The 12,629-nt window shown below is 39.9% G+C and overlaps 1 protein-coding gene and 1 long non-coding RNA gene across 2 annotated transcripts; one reads left to right on the forward strand and one right to left on the reverse strand.

The window, feature by feature from the left end:
* Nucleotides 1-2,555: 2,555 nt before the first annotated feature.
* LOC135264090 (high mobility group protein B1-like) lies at nucleotides 2,556-6,818 on the forward strand. The gene is made up of 5 exons (XM_064352747.1): nucleotides 2,556-2,699; nucleotides 4,933-5,092; nucleotides 5,273-5,418; nucleotides 5,529-5,703; nucleotides 6,063-6,818. Exons 2-5 carry the CDS (start codon nucleotides 4,946-4,948, stop codon nucleotides 6,234-6,236), a joined length of 642 nt encoding a protein of 213 aa, XP_064208817.1. The 5' UTR covers nucleotides 2,556-2,699; nucleotides 4,933-4,945; the 3' UTR covers nucleotides 6,237-6,818.
* Nucleotides 6,819-8,205: 1,387 nt separating this feature from the next.
* LOC135264092 (uncharacterized) lies at nucleotides 8,206-11,036 on the reverse strand. The gene is made up of 2 exons (XR_010332601.1): nucleotides 10,683-11,036; nucleotides 8,206-9,748 (listed from the first exon to the last, which is right to left on the reverse strand). It is a non-coding gene; the product is annotated as an uncharacterized LOC135264092 (long non-coding RNA).
* Between the last annotated feature and the right edge of the window lie 1,593 nt (nucleotides 11,037-12,629).

The following is a 12,629-nucleotide window of genomic DNA, read 5'->3' on the forward strand; positions in this document are numbered from 1 at the left end:
AATAAGGCAAAAATGATTGCCTTGCTTGTATTGGCAGTGTTCTGATGCTTTACACTCTACAACACGGACATAATAAATAATGAATTACTGGGATATCTGAATGACTACTTGCTAATAGGTTCTTTCTAAGCAATACAATACACCATGTAGTAAGATCAAATGTTTAAAATGTATCACTACCCTTTTAAATTCAATATAATGTATGCTTATAAATGTATGTATGGATTTTCTCTCACGGACCAAAGACATGGAGGTTAGGCTTATCAGAGAGTCTAATAAATTGCCCATAGCTACAAGTCTGTGAGTGCATGGTGTGTGTGTGTGTCCTGCGATGGATTGGCAACCTGTCCAGGGTGTCTTCCTGCCTCTTGCCCAGTGTATGCTGGGATAGGCTCCAACTCCCACCCCCCTCCCCAGTGACCATGACCAGGAATACATGGGTTAGATAATGGATGGATGAATTTATGCTTATATATACTGCAATACATTTAACTAAGATGAATAATAAAACATAAAGCCATCACCTGGGGGAAATCTGATGAATAATCACATTTTAACTACAATCAGTCAGTCAAACAGCATAAACCTATGTTATATTCATTTTAATTTAAAATTTAATTTTCATACTTAAATATAGTGGTGTGTATGACCAGTGATAGATGGACTGCTGACCTGTCCAGGGTGTATTTCTGCTTCTCGCCCAATGCATGCTGGGATAGGCTCCAGCACCCCCAACGACCCCCACCAAAATAAGTGGGTTAAATAATGAATGGATGGAATATAAATATTATTATAATTCTAATTAATTTAATTAAGAAAGTCACATTTTCTTGCTCTGAAATGTTTAAGAAACTGGTGTTGTGGTGCTTACAATTAATCCACCAATCCATTATGTAACCTGCCAATTCCTGGTCAGAGTTGCAGAGGTTTCGGTGGGGGGGGAGGGGAGGGGAGGGGAGGGGGAGGGGTGGGGGGGGGGATGAAGGCGGTTGGAGCCTATCCCAGCAGACATTGGTTCGGCAGGAATACATCCTGGACAGTTCGCCAATCCATTGCAGGGCACAGGTGTTGTAATGTTATGCTAATCTAGCCTTTATCTACTGGCTATCTTATACTGTGCTGTTTATAGCATATATAGCTTTGATTGAAGAGGCTGCTTGCCAGTTATTAGTTATTGTAAAAAGAACAATGTAAATGTTAGGCCCACATTTGGATACCTTTTCTATATATATACTCGTATATATATGAATTTATTTAATTAATTAAACGCTATGGTGATTGTGCTTTCATTGGTTTTGAGCGTGTGATTGAACGTTAATATTTATTTTGTTACACAAAGCCATACATGTATGAGAAATATTGTGTCCTTCAATGAAGCCTATGTAAAAGAAATATAGAACATGATGCACACTGTACTATCATCCAAGTGTTTTTGTCAACAACGTACAGTGTAAGTTACTGCAATACTTAGCCATCTATATGTTGGCCTTTGCATTTAACAACTGATATTGATGCTGTTTGACGCAATAATACTGTATAACTGGATCCCTAAAATGCAACTCAAAAACAATATAAGATTTCTTGAGGCATTTGGGACATCTATAAATGGGCAAGGAGGTACAAAGATTACTTGCAAAATACTCCCAGTGACACCTATACTGTCATATCAGAGCAATGCTATTCAGGTTGCAGATAGGATTGTGGTACTAACCTACCTGAAAAATGTGAAACAATAAGTGAATGAGTTTGACTTTAAACTCAATTTGTCCCCAGAGTGACACCACAGTGCTACAATGTTTTCAATTATAGCATAGCAGACCAATTCTCGTGCTACTGGAAAACGGTCAGTGTCAATGGGTTATATACCCTATGCTATGGACACTATGAGGCTTTTGGCAAGCCTAGTGCAGTTGGAATGTTGGATCGCCTATTTCTATTTGATTGATTTGTCGGTTTGTCAATTTATGCGGAGCCTTGAGTAGCAGACTTTGGTCCAGTTGAATATTGATCAAGCGTATCAAGGTAGCTATAGCTGTCAGTGCTGCATTTCCTATGTAAACAACTGAAGGGAAGCTGGTCGATCAATACTTAACGTATCATACTATATGTCTTTAGTACACGTTTTTTACATTACATTACTAAGCAACGACGTGTATCCCCTTCGGAAAAATGGTGTCTAAAACATTCATTTAACTGAAATTAAAAAATAATTATTTGCAAATAAAGGTATCATTGATCCTAGTGAACACACAGTAGTGATATTTGAAGGTACCCTGAATTGCTCACATTCCTTGGAATGTCATATAGATAAGCTTTTATTGTTCGCTACAACGCTACACACTCGCCCATTCATTTAATACCCCGTGTGCAATACACTGAACTGAGTACTATAGCAAACAGAGTACACTATCTAGCAGCAGCCCGCCTGAAGCCGAAGTCAGAAACATGTTTTGTATAAACGCGCCTTTTAAAACTTTGGTGACGTTTCTGAAAAGAGAGCCAATCAATTTGCGTCTCTGATTAGGACAATAGAAAGGCATGGTCGAATCACATAAGCCGGAGAGTTGGCGGTAGCCAATGAGATGCGAGCCCCACCGAGAGTAATGTTACAGAACCGAAGACCGAGTGAGGAGACTGCGTATTGCTATTGCTCCCACATACAGCCATTGCAGTGTATTGAGGTACAGCGACAGCCCTTGGTAAGTATTATACACCGAAATTTCAAAGTATTGGTAAGTAAAGGAAACGAAGAAAAGACAATATTTTTTAAAGCTAAAAAACAGACAACTGTATAATATAAAAATAATCGACCTTGACGAGATTTTTCCACGAATAAAAACGTCAAAAAAACAATTTTTATGAACTAGCTAGTTAACGTTAGCAACCATGAGCTAGCCGCTCATTGTGGAAAATTGAAATAAAAAATACCTCCATCAACATTTTCCTCAGTGAACGCATTTTTTCCTCTGTGTAAATAATTTATTTTAACACTGACCGCTTATTTACACGGCGTTGATCAAAATAAACGAATCATTTCTCGATTTAAAAAGACCTTTGCTTAAGTGAACGGCAAAATTGCGTACAAACAAGGTCCGTTGCATAGCTATCTCTGGCTAGCCATTGCAGTGTATACCGAGAAGGCTGTCATGTGAAGACCCGAGAAAACGTCTATCGAAATCAAAATATTAAAAGACAAAACACAAAATCATTGCATATTTTGAAAACGGGTTTACCCATATATTGTGTTTTTGGCGGTTTGAAAATTAGGGGGAAAATTTTTACCTTAGGATCTGCGCTTTACTGTAATGGCTGACTGTACTTGCATAGGAAACAAGGCTTGAACCAGTAGGGGAGCCCTGCTAAGGCGAGCGCAGTTCGGTTCAACTTTTTAAAACCGCGTTTTGTCCAAAAACAGACCGAAAAGATTGACATCTGGCGCTGCAGAATAAAAATTCCACCTTTCTTCTTTGAAACGGCGGTTTTATCAAATTTTTGCGACGCCGCTAAAGGGTTTAAATGTGAGCGGAAAGAGAGGTGGGTACGTCTGCCCTCCATTGCATGCAGTGTAATGGCTGAGCATTGACACAAAGAGAAGGAGCCATATTCTCTGTGTTAGTGCATGAAGACAAGCGGCCATTCCGAGCTCATAGCAAACTAACTCAATGCAACCCGCACATAGACACAGTGCAGACCCAGCGCTCTGCTATACACCGGGGCTGCTGCATTGACATACTCGAAGAATAAAATTAGTCAGAAACACTGGCTTTCCTAACAAGTTCGAGTTGTTAAAAATCCAACAGGAAGGCGGGTGGAGACATTTTAAGGGGACTTTCTTTCATGAAGAAGGCTTTCTCACAAAATGGAAGAAGAAATATTGCTGTCGTTGTTGACCTCCTTTTCCTCGACAAGAGCCTATATGCGCCATTACTATCTTACTAGCTGTACAGCTATGCAACGTTGTATTGAAATAACCGTTATTTAATGGGGAATATAATACATATTTTTAGTTTTGAATGCATTTTTTACATTTTGTAGAATCATCTACAGAACAGTCAAAGGACGATATTTAGACGTTTTTGGTCATTTTATCTCATTTTTATTTTGATTTTAATACTTTTAATAAATTTTCCCCACCTTAATAACGATGTATTTTAACACATTCGACAACGTTAAAAAAAGATTTATAGAACCTATAGCTAAAATCACATTTTTCTTAATTTTTATTTCGTGCCAGTTGTTATTTTTATTTATGTTGGAAAACATATACGCTAATGGCAAAACTCCTAAATATATAAACTCGACAAACTTCGAAAATACGGTGAAAAAAAGTATTTTTTCGCTTTTTGCCTTCTTTAAGTGGTTAGCAAGCTAGCTTAGTTAGCTTTCTAGATAAATCCCGGTAGACAAGCGATCTAAATCTAGGACGTGACATTGTTTTGTTTCTTAAATGTGGAAATCGTTTCGATTTTTTTACACGCGATTTGTTACGTGAGGTCAGTGTTTCCCTTGCTAGTCTACGGCGGCGGTGTAGAAAGCTCGTACATCAGTCGGGTCGGGCGCATAGATGTTTTGTCACATGAGGACGTGCTTTTTTTTTATTGTTTACCAGAAACTTCAGAACCGGACATGTTCAGTCAGGGAGCCGCGTTTACTGTATTTTTTTTATGTACTGCAGTCAAGAGAGAGGGAAGGAAATAGTAGCAAATGGGAATGAGTTCAAAAACTAGTCAGGTCGAGCTTAGCGGCGGTACATAACGTCCTTAGATCAATTTTCACGTCTTTCCTACCTCTGAACATCAAGATTAGCTGTGAGCCAGACAGTGGTCAGACACAGAAAGCTAATGAAGTTCAGGTTTCAGCATTTTACAGTGTCTGAATAGGTCATAATTCCCTTTTTTTTTCCTTTTTCTTTTTTTTTTTCTCCTTTCACAGATATCTTGACAAGATGGTTAGAGAGCCAGGAAAGCCGAGGGGCAAAATGTCCTCTTACGCGTACTTCGTGCAGACTTGCAGGGAGGAGCACAAGAAGAAGCACCCCGAGGCCTCGGTGAACTTCTCCGAGTTCTCCAAGAAGTGCTCTGAGCGATGGAAGGTAAGGGGGGAGATCAGCAAGTGCCCGCCTGGACGTGACCTCTGCAGCACCACAGTGCCGCCCCCCTTAATGGCGGTCGCCGAACGGCTCGTTCGTCCCGCCCTCGCCCATGTCGGACGCGCTCCCCTTGGCCACCTGCGGCACCGGGTGTGATTGGTTGTGTGTGCCCTGTGTTTGTAGACCATGTCGGCCAAGGAAAAAGGCAAGTTCGAGGACTTGGCGAAACTGGACAAGGTGCGCTACGAGCGGGAGATGAAGAACTACATCCCGCCGAAGGGGGAGAAGAAGAAGAGGTTCAAGGACCCCAACGCCCCCAAAAGACCCCCGTAAGTGGCCAGCGGCTCGGCTGAGGGTGCAGGTTGTCGGAATGACACGATGACGTGAGTTTTATTTAATTGGCGTTTACATTTTTTTTATTTTTTTATTTGCCTTTCAGGTCGGCGTTCTTCATATTCTGCGCCGACTACCGCCCCAAGGTGAAGGGCGAGACCCCCGGGCTGTCCATCGGGGACGTGGCCAAGAAGCTGGGCGAGATGTGGAACGGCACCTCCGCCGAGGACAAGCAGCCGTACGAGAAGAAGGCCGCCAAGCTGAAGGAGAAGTACGAGAAGGTGAGCGCAGGAAACAGCCGTTGCGTAAAAAAAATTTTTTTTTTTAAATTATTATTATTATTATAATAATAATAATAATAATAATAATAATAATAATAAATTGTGTGTGTTTTATGTAGTGTGTTGGCTGGTTATTGCCAGGATGTGGTACAAGTAGTAGGACAGCAGGTCTTTGGAGGGTTTTGTGGGGGGGGGGGGGGTTCAGGTGTTTTTGTATATATGAGGTTGTCTAGGTAATCCAGAGTGACTGCCTATTTGATGTGGGATGATTAGTTCCTCTAAGAAAAATTGATTTCTTTACCTGTGTTTGGGTTTTGGTATGAAGTGTAAATTTAACTTTTTCCCTTGACCCCTTTCAGGACATTGCCGCCTACCGCGCGAAGGGAAAAGTCGTTGATTCTGTCCCCAAGAAGGCCATGGCCAAGGTGGAGAAGGCCAAGAAGAAGAAGGAGGAGGACGACGATGATGACGACGACGACGATGATGATGACGATGAGGAAGACGAGGAGGAGGACGAAGAGGATGATGAATAGATCAGTTACTCGTAGAGCTTAGATTTCTTGTTAATAAAGCATTTAACCCCCCTGTACACACTTCACTTAAACAAAAAAACAAAAAAAACACAAACACACACAAAAAAATAAATAAAAAAAGATTAGAAACAAAAACCAAACAAAAAAAAAAAGTAAGGCTGTGTATATGATATGTTTTTAAGCTGTACAGTTTTTTTCCTCTCCTTTTCTTTTTGTATAGTTAACACTACAAAAGTGTCATCTGTGTTCTTTTTTTTTTTTTTTACTTTCTTGCAGTGGTAGTTCAAGCCAATGATCCATGCCTGGTACAGTTTAATGGGGGTTGTAAAACGGCTTGGAGGCAATGGGATTCCTAGTGCACAGCACACCAGCTAGTTTTATGTGGGGTTGTAGTTCTTTCCCAAATGTATGTTTTTTTTTATTATTACGTATTATCATTTAATAAAAAAAATTTGCCGTATCATAAGGTTCTTTTACTGTACTTTGAATACCACTCTGTAATTGCAAGTATAAGAAAAATGCAGCTCGTTTTGTTGACATTCTGAAAGGCTAAATAAAAACTTTTTTTAATAAAAAAAAAAATGTTTGAAGTTGTTTATCTTGAAGTTCACTTGGTAATGTACATAACTTCCATATAATATTTATTTGTTGGAATCCAGTCACCCATTTGAGAGAGATGTAGAGATCTTGAGGACTAGGATAGAAATTGACATTAACGCATTTTTGATAAATGCGTCTGCCTGTTTTATAAAGCATTTGCTATATACCTTTTTAATATATGGGGCTGGAAATAAACAAGCTGCAATCACAATGGGTGTGAGCTTGCCTTTACAAATCTGTTTCAGGAGTTGCGGCGCCGGCGGCCGGCGGGGGGCGGGGGGGGAGGTGTTCTGCCTCGAGGATGATCAGGTGTACTGAAAAGAAGAGGAAAATTATGTTTTGAAGGAGCAGGAGATGTTCAGTCTTCCTGACAGGCTACAATGTAAAAGCAGGATGGTGAGTCATTGCTATCCGTTCCCTTATTAGACAAATTTTGTTGTGTTGCTGGAGGAAAAGGACCCAGAGCACTTCGGTCCTTAGCATGTTCGCTCAAAGCCCTTCCCACTCGCGCTCTGAGGTAAGTCAGATTCCACATCAAAGGGTTGGTTTTGCGGTTTTTAACACGATTGATTATACATTTGAGGGGAAAAAAACTTTTTTTATGAAAAGATTTTAAGGCTAGAATGTCTCGCATTTTAGTACCTTTATGGTTTGAGTAAGTATTGTAGAAGAACTGAATGTTAATTGCTTCATAGAATTAAATCACCTTAATCTTATTTTTTATTACCTTTGACTTTAGGTGCACGTCGTTTTTGGGTTGCGAGAATTTCATCAGCCAACAAGTGACAAGTCTGTGAAAGTCTTTTCACTCTTCAGAAATTAGGACAAATTGATGATAAAACTGAATGAGTGGGTTGGTCAATCACCAGTTAAATAAATGATTAGTTAATGACAACTTAATGAAAGGACAAGCCTTGCTTTTGGCTCAATTTCTGGAGAGTAAAAAAAAAAAAGTCACTCAAACTGCACATTAATGCCACTTGCACAGAATTTTCCCAACATGAATCTTGGTGTCAAAGTGACCACCAGAGATCCATCGACTAGCAAAGTGACTTTGTTTCAACCAGACTTTCTTTCTTTCACACTAATAAGGGCTCAAATTTAGTCAAAATGTGCCTTTAACTTTTGCTAACAATTGAAAGCCAGAATTATTTTCTTCACACATAAAATTGTGAGTTCAGGTATCACTAATACCAACTTTCCAAACTGAGTTCATGTAGAATGAGTGTAATAAGTTCAAGAATTTAGAGTGTAAAGCAAAATTTACAGACACGTGTTAATTGAAGTAAACCCTAAGTTTCCAGCAAGAAATACTGCCACTTTCATTTTTCAACTGTTGGCTGAAGTCACAATGCAAAACAGTCATGCATTCAGCATAATTACAGGATGTTTATTATGACTTGAAAATGTGAACATTGAGGTGGCAAAGACCATAGGATAGTTCAAGTCTAGGCTGAAGGCCAGGCTCATACTTCTTGTCCAGGGGTGTCAAAATCAAGTGCTGCAGTGTCCTTTTCATCAGCAGCTAATTTAGGCCTTAGAAACCAGTCTAGTCTAGTCATTGGTGACATTAACCATATAAATTCTGAAACATGTAAAAAAAAAAAAAAAATTTTAAACCCAGAAGACACATCAGGCTTCTATAGACAAGATTCTACTACCCCTGCTCTTGTCTGTAGTCCGGGATACTCAGATCTGAATCTTAAGGCTCGTAGTACTGCTGGTTTTTACTTGTCCCCTCTAATCAGGACTGATTTAAACCTAGGGCATCAGGTGAGTTAAATCTCTGGCCAATCACAGTCAATTACCGATAAATTAACTAGCAGGTACAAAAAGAAAGCCAACAGTACTGCTGGCCTTCAGGCCAGATTTGGCCCTGTAGGTACATGACAAGTTTAGATGGGTGGTATGGCCTGTTCTTGTTATGAATTCTGAGGTTCTTATGAGGTTTCGCATCTCATAAATTCTGACTGCATCAAGTAATTATGGATTTCATACTTAATGCAATTAAAATATTAATCATGTCACACATCAAAAAAGAGGTATATTTTAAACATGAAAATATACAAGACTGAGCAAAAAAATCGTAACCTTAGCATGCCTCAAATTGGAATATACAGTATAACAGTGACCCCATTGTATATTATGTATATCTAAGAATTGATTGATTGCATGTAAGAAATTACTTTCTGAAAAGCAATGAATACCTAATGCGGGGTAAATCCACAGTTCATATCACAGATCTGATACCTGTGGATCCAGAATGTCTAGACAATGCTCCTCAGCTTTAGGTCTACAGTTGAACAGGTTAGAACACAGACCTACTGCGAGATATCGGAGTAGGCCTACACAATTGATTTTATGCCAGAAACAGAATGTCTTGTAAGCCTTGTGTATTCTCTATCACCTGTTGTTTGATTTTTAAAGGCTGTTCAAATTACATTTCTTTGATCATCCCAAACTGAAGCGAGGCTTAGAATTGCAAATTGCGTTGTCCTTGGGCAGGCTGATATATTCCCTTTCAGCTCGATTTTTAAAAAAGGCTACGTTTCACAGATGTTCTGAGGACTTGGTGCTCTTAAGTATGCTTATTGTCTGTGACAACCAATTTCTCAGTGGACGGGGTGAGGAAGCCTTGATGTAAACAGCGCGAGTACATACAACAGGAAATGTGACTACTGAGATGGCAGATGGCGTGCATTGCTGCGTTATGTCACGTTTGAAGAGCCGGGGAGGGCACTGTGTGAAGCTAGCGGTGACGAACCAGCACGTGGCTCGTCCGTTCGGTGCTGCATCCTGTCTCAGCTGCCGGTCTCGCGGCGGAACGTGCGGCCTGGCATTCGGGCATTCGTTCGGAGGAGCGAGGGTAGATCATGGCCATAGCTCGTATCGCTCTTAATCGTAGCCGCCTGCTGTTCATTTTCGTAAATTACACAGAAATAAAGAGGACATAAGGCGCCACCCAGAGGTGTTTTCATAACAAATATTGCTAGGAGAATGTAAATATTATTAGAATTTAAAAAAAAACCTAAAAACACTTAAATTAAACCAAGAAGACAAGGCATATATGCCTAATATTAATGAAGAGTTAGTCTAATTAATATCTACGCATGAATGACTTTCGCAGCTGATGTGGAGATCTAGTCTCATAACTTAACACGCAAAAGACAATTGTCTGTACGCTACGAGCACATTTTAAACAACACATCACGTTTGTCTTGGAGTATCCTAGGCCTGAACACACGTTTTTCCATTTTCTTTGATGGGTAGTTTAGTCATCACTCGTGGTTATTGTGCTGGCATTTCGGGATTCTACAGCTGTGAAAGCTTAATCGTGTGAATGAGTCAGCCCAGGCAAACAGTCTCCAAGAAATTCAGTGGGTGGGTTTAAATATAGCCACGTCTGAAATGCATTGGCCGAGCAAATTCTCCCAAACATGTTCCTGATTTGAACGTGTTTTTTTCTTTCTACTTGCTTGTTTTCTTACATATCTTCTGCAACATCTTGAACAGTGATACAAGGCTTTATGCCAGAATTCGCTATATTCTTAGAAATTACGTGTGCTGAGTGTATCTGAAACTGCATTCCTTTAATAGTTTATCATCCTGTGGTTTAGCTGACAGAACCACAGAATTTGACAGGAAGAGAGGTTTTACGTTCATTCAACGTAAAACCTCACTTGATTTCATATAGGGATGGAGGTAAGCCACGAGAACTTAATTTATGAGAACTTTAAAAATGTTACAGGTTTCAGGGATGATCCTATGATCTTGCCGTAGAATAGCCTACAACAGCAACACGTGGCTACTTGTACAGAGAACGGAGGAGGTGACGCTTTTACTTACAACTTAATTCATGGTCGTTGTTGTGTTGTTTCCCGAAGTGTGGGAAAAGGAATGAATGACTGACTGAATGAATGAACGAGCGAATGAATGTTAAAGATGGATGGAAGCAGCAGTCACTCGGTCAATTCCACTGGGAAATAAAGAGCCCCGCAGTTTCAGCTCATAGAGCCAGTGTCCAGATGGCGGAGAGCAGCTGTGTGGTAAAAGGCTCTGATTGGCTGTTCCCTCGAATATGGTTCTGAATGAGTATTATACTGGACTCTCTGTGCCCAAACGCTGCTGCCAGTGGGACCTATCTTGGACATATTTTGTCCCCATACCTGGCTTTAAAGACTGTCTCATGGTCTCTTTCTCAGAAACATGCGGCTGTTTTAATTCGTAATGATCTCATCTATCCTGCTAATCCCACGTCTGCTGCTGCTCATTTTGCCATGCGCTGTGTATGTTCACCTGTCATTAGTTTTGTGCTTTTGCTGTTGCATTTTGTACTAGTATGCTGCTTGTCTGGCGTTTGTTGTCTGACTGTTGCTTGCCTTTTGTCTGTCTCTGTTGTCTGTTGTTGATGTTCTGTTTGTCCTTGTTTTACTTTACTTTATTTTATCCCTTTTTATCCCCCACTCCCTCCTCATGCCTCCTCAAGAGACTCTTGCCAGATTGTCATTGTAAATAAGATTCCCGCCTTAATTGACCTGCTTGGTAAAATAAAATGAAGGCTAAAATAAAAAAATGAATAAATAAAAAAAATGATTTTACTGAAAGGCCGATGATGAAATTACAACCAATAAAGCATAGATGTGGAGAAACTTGGTTCATTTTTCATTGAGGTTATAAAGATATTCTGCTAAGCCAGGTGTCTGCAACTGTGGTTCTGAAGAGCTGCAAGCTGGCTTGTTTTTGTTGTTGCCTTAAGAACTTAATTGATTGTTTCTGAGTTAAAAGCATTTGATCACACAGTGACCTCACCTCATCTCATATGGTGGATCATCTAAATCAGGCGCTGATTTTGCGATGAAAACAAAAACCGTGTGGATCCCCAGGACCAGGGCTGAAGACCCCAGGCCAGAGGGTACAGCAGCACAGTGTTGCTATGGTTGCAAGTATCAGAGTCCTGCATCCCCCAGGTGGCTAGTGCCCTCTCCTGTATTACATATCCGCCAATCCTAAACACATGGGTACACGCATGTACGCACACACACATGCATGCACACGGCTCACTGCTTATCTGTTGTACTTCAGTGAAAATGATGATTTTTATGGTTTACAAGTGAGAGTGATTATTTAAAGGCTATATCATTACCTTCATCACCAGTAGGTGGAGCAGAGCCTGCAGAGATTAGCTCCTGTGAGTCTGTCTGGATTTTTTTTTTCACCATGTCTGAACAGAGCAGTTTAAAATGGGAATGGAGGGCTTTGGATGCGATTGCTTTGCTGACAGGGATGTATTTGTATTTTAGGGTTAATACAGTTGGTACTGGAGGTGTCTGAATTATAAATTTTCTCTCTCTTCCTGTTTAGCTTTTCTTGTATAATTATTGGCATAATCACCCAAAGTCTCCTTACATTTATCACATTTAGTACACTTATTAGCCATGGTCTATAGAGACATTTCAACTTCTTTTCATTGCAAGAGCTCAAAAGTTGGGACAAACATGGTCACCAAAAGGTCATTGGTATTTGGTACATGTCAATAAACCTTTAGTCTACATGTCAATAAATTTAGATGTTTAACTTCTGTATAGCTCACAATCATGGTTTTTTCAACCCTTAAGGTTACATTCAAACAGACAATAACAGCTTACATTCTTTTAGACATACAACCCACGTATGTCTATTTTCCTACTATATAAAATGAACTGTAGTCTAGCCAATATATAATATGCAATGGTATATAAAACGGTAATTCCTATAGTATTGTTAAGAAACTCATTGCGATAAGGTGATCAATCA

Source organism: Anguilla rostrata, chromosome 9, assembly GCF_018555375.3.
Source record: "Anguilla rostrata isolate EN2019 chromosome 9, ASM1855537v3, whole genome shotgun sequence".
NCBI classification, from domain to species: Eukaryota; Metazoa; Chordata; class Actinopteri; order Anguilliformes; family Anguillidae; genus Anguilla; species Anguilla rostrata.

Coding starts and splice junctions, on each gene's coding strand:
- LOC135264090 (XM_064352747.1), top strand. CDS start 4,946: ATGGTTAGAGAGCCAGGAAAGCCGAGGGGCAAAATGTCCTCTTACGCG. Junction 5,093..5,272: donor AGTGCTCTGAGCGATGGAAG/GTAAGGGGGGAG, acceptor CTGTGTTTGTAG/ACCATGTCGGCCAAGGAAAA. Junction 5,704..6,062: donor TGAAGGAGAAGTACGAGAAG/GTGAGCGCAGGA, acceptor GACCCCTTTCAG/GACATTGCCGCCTACCGCGC.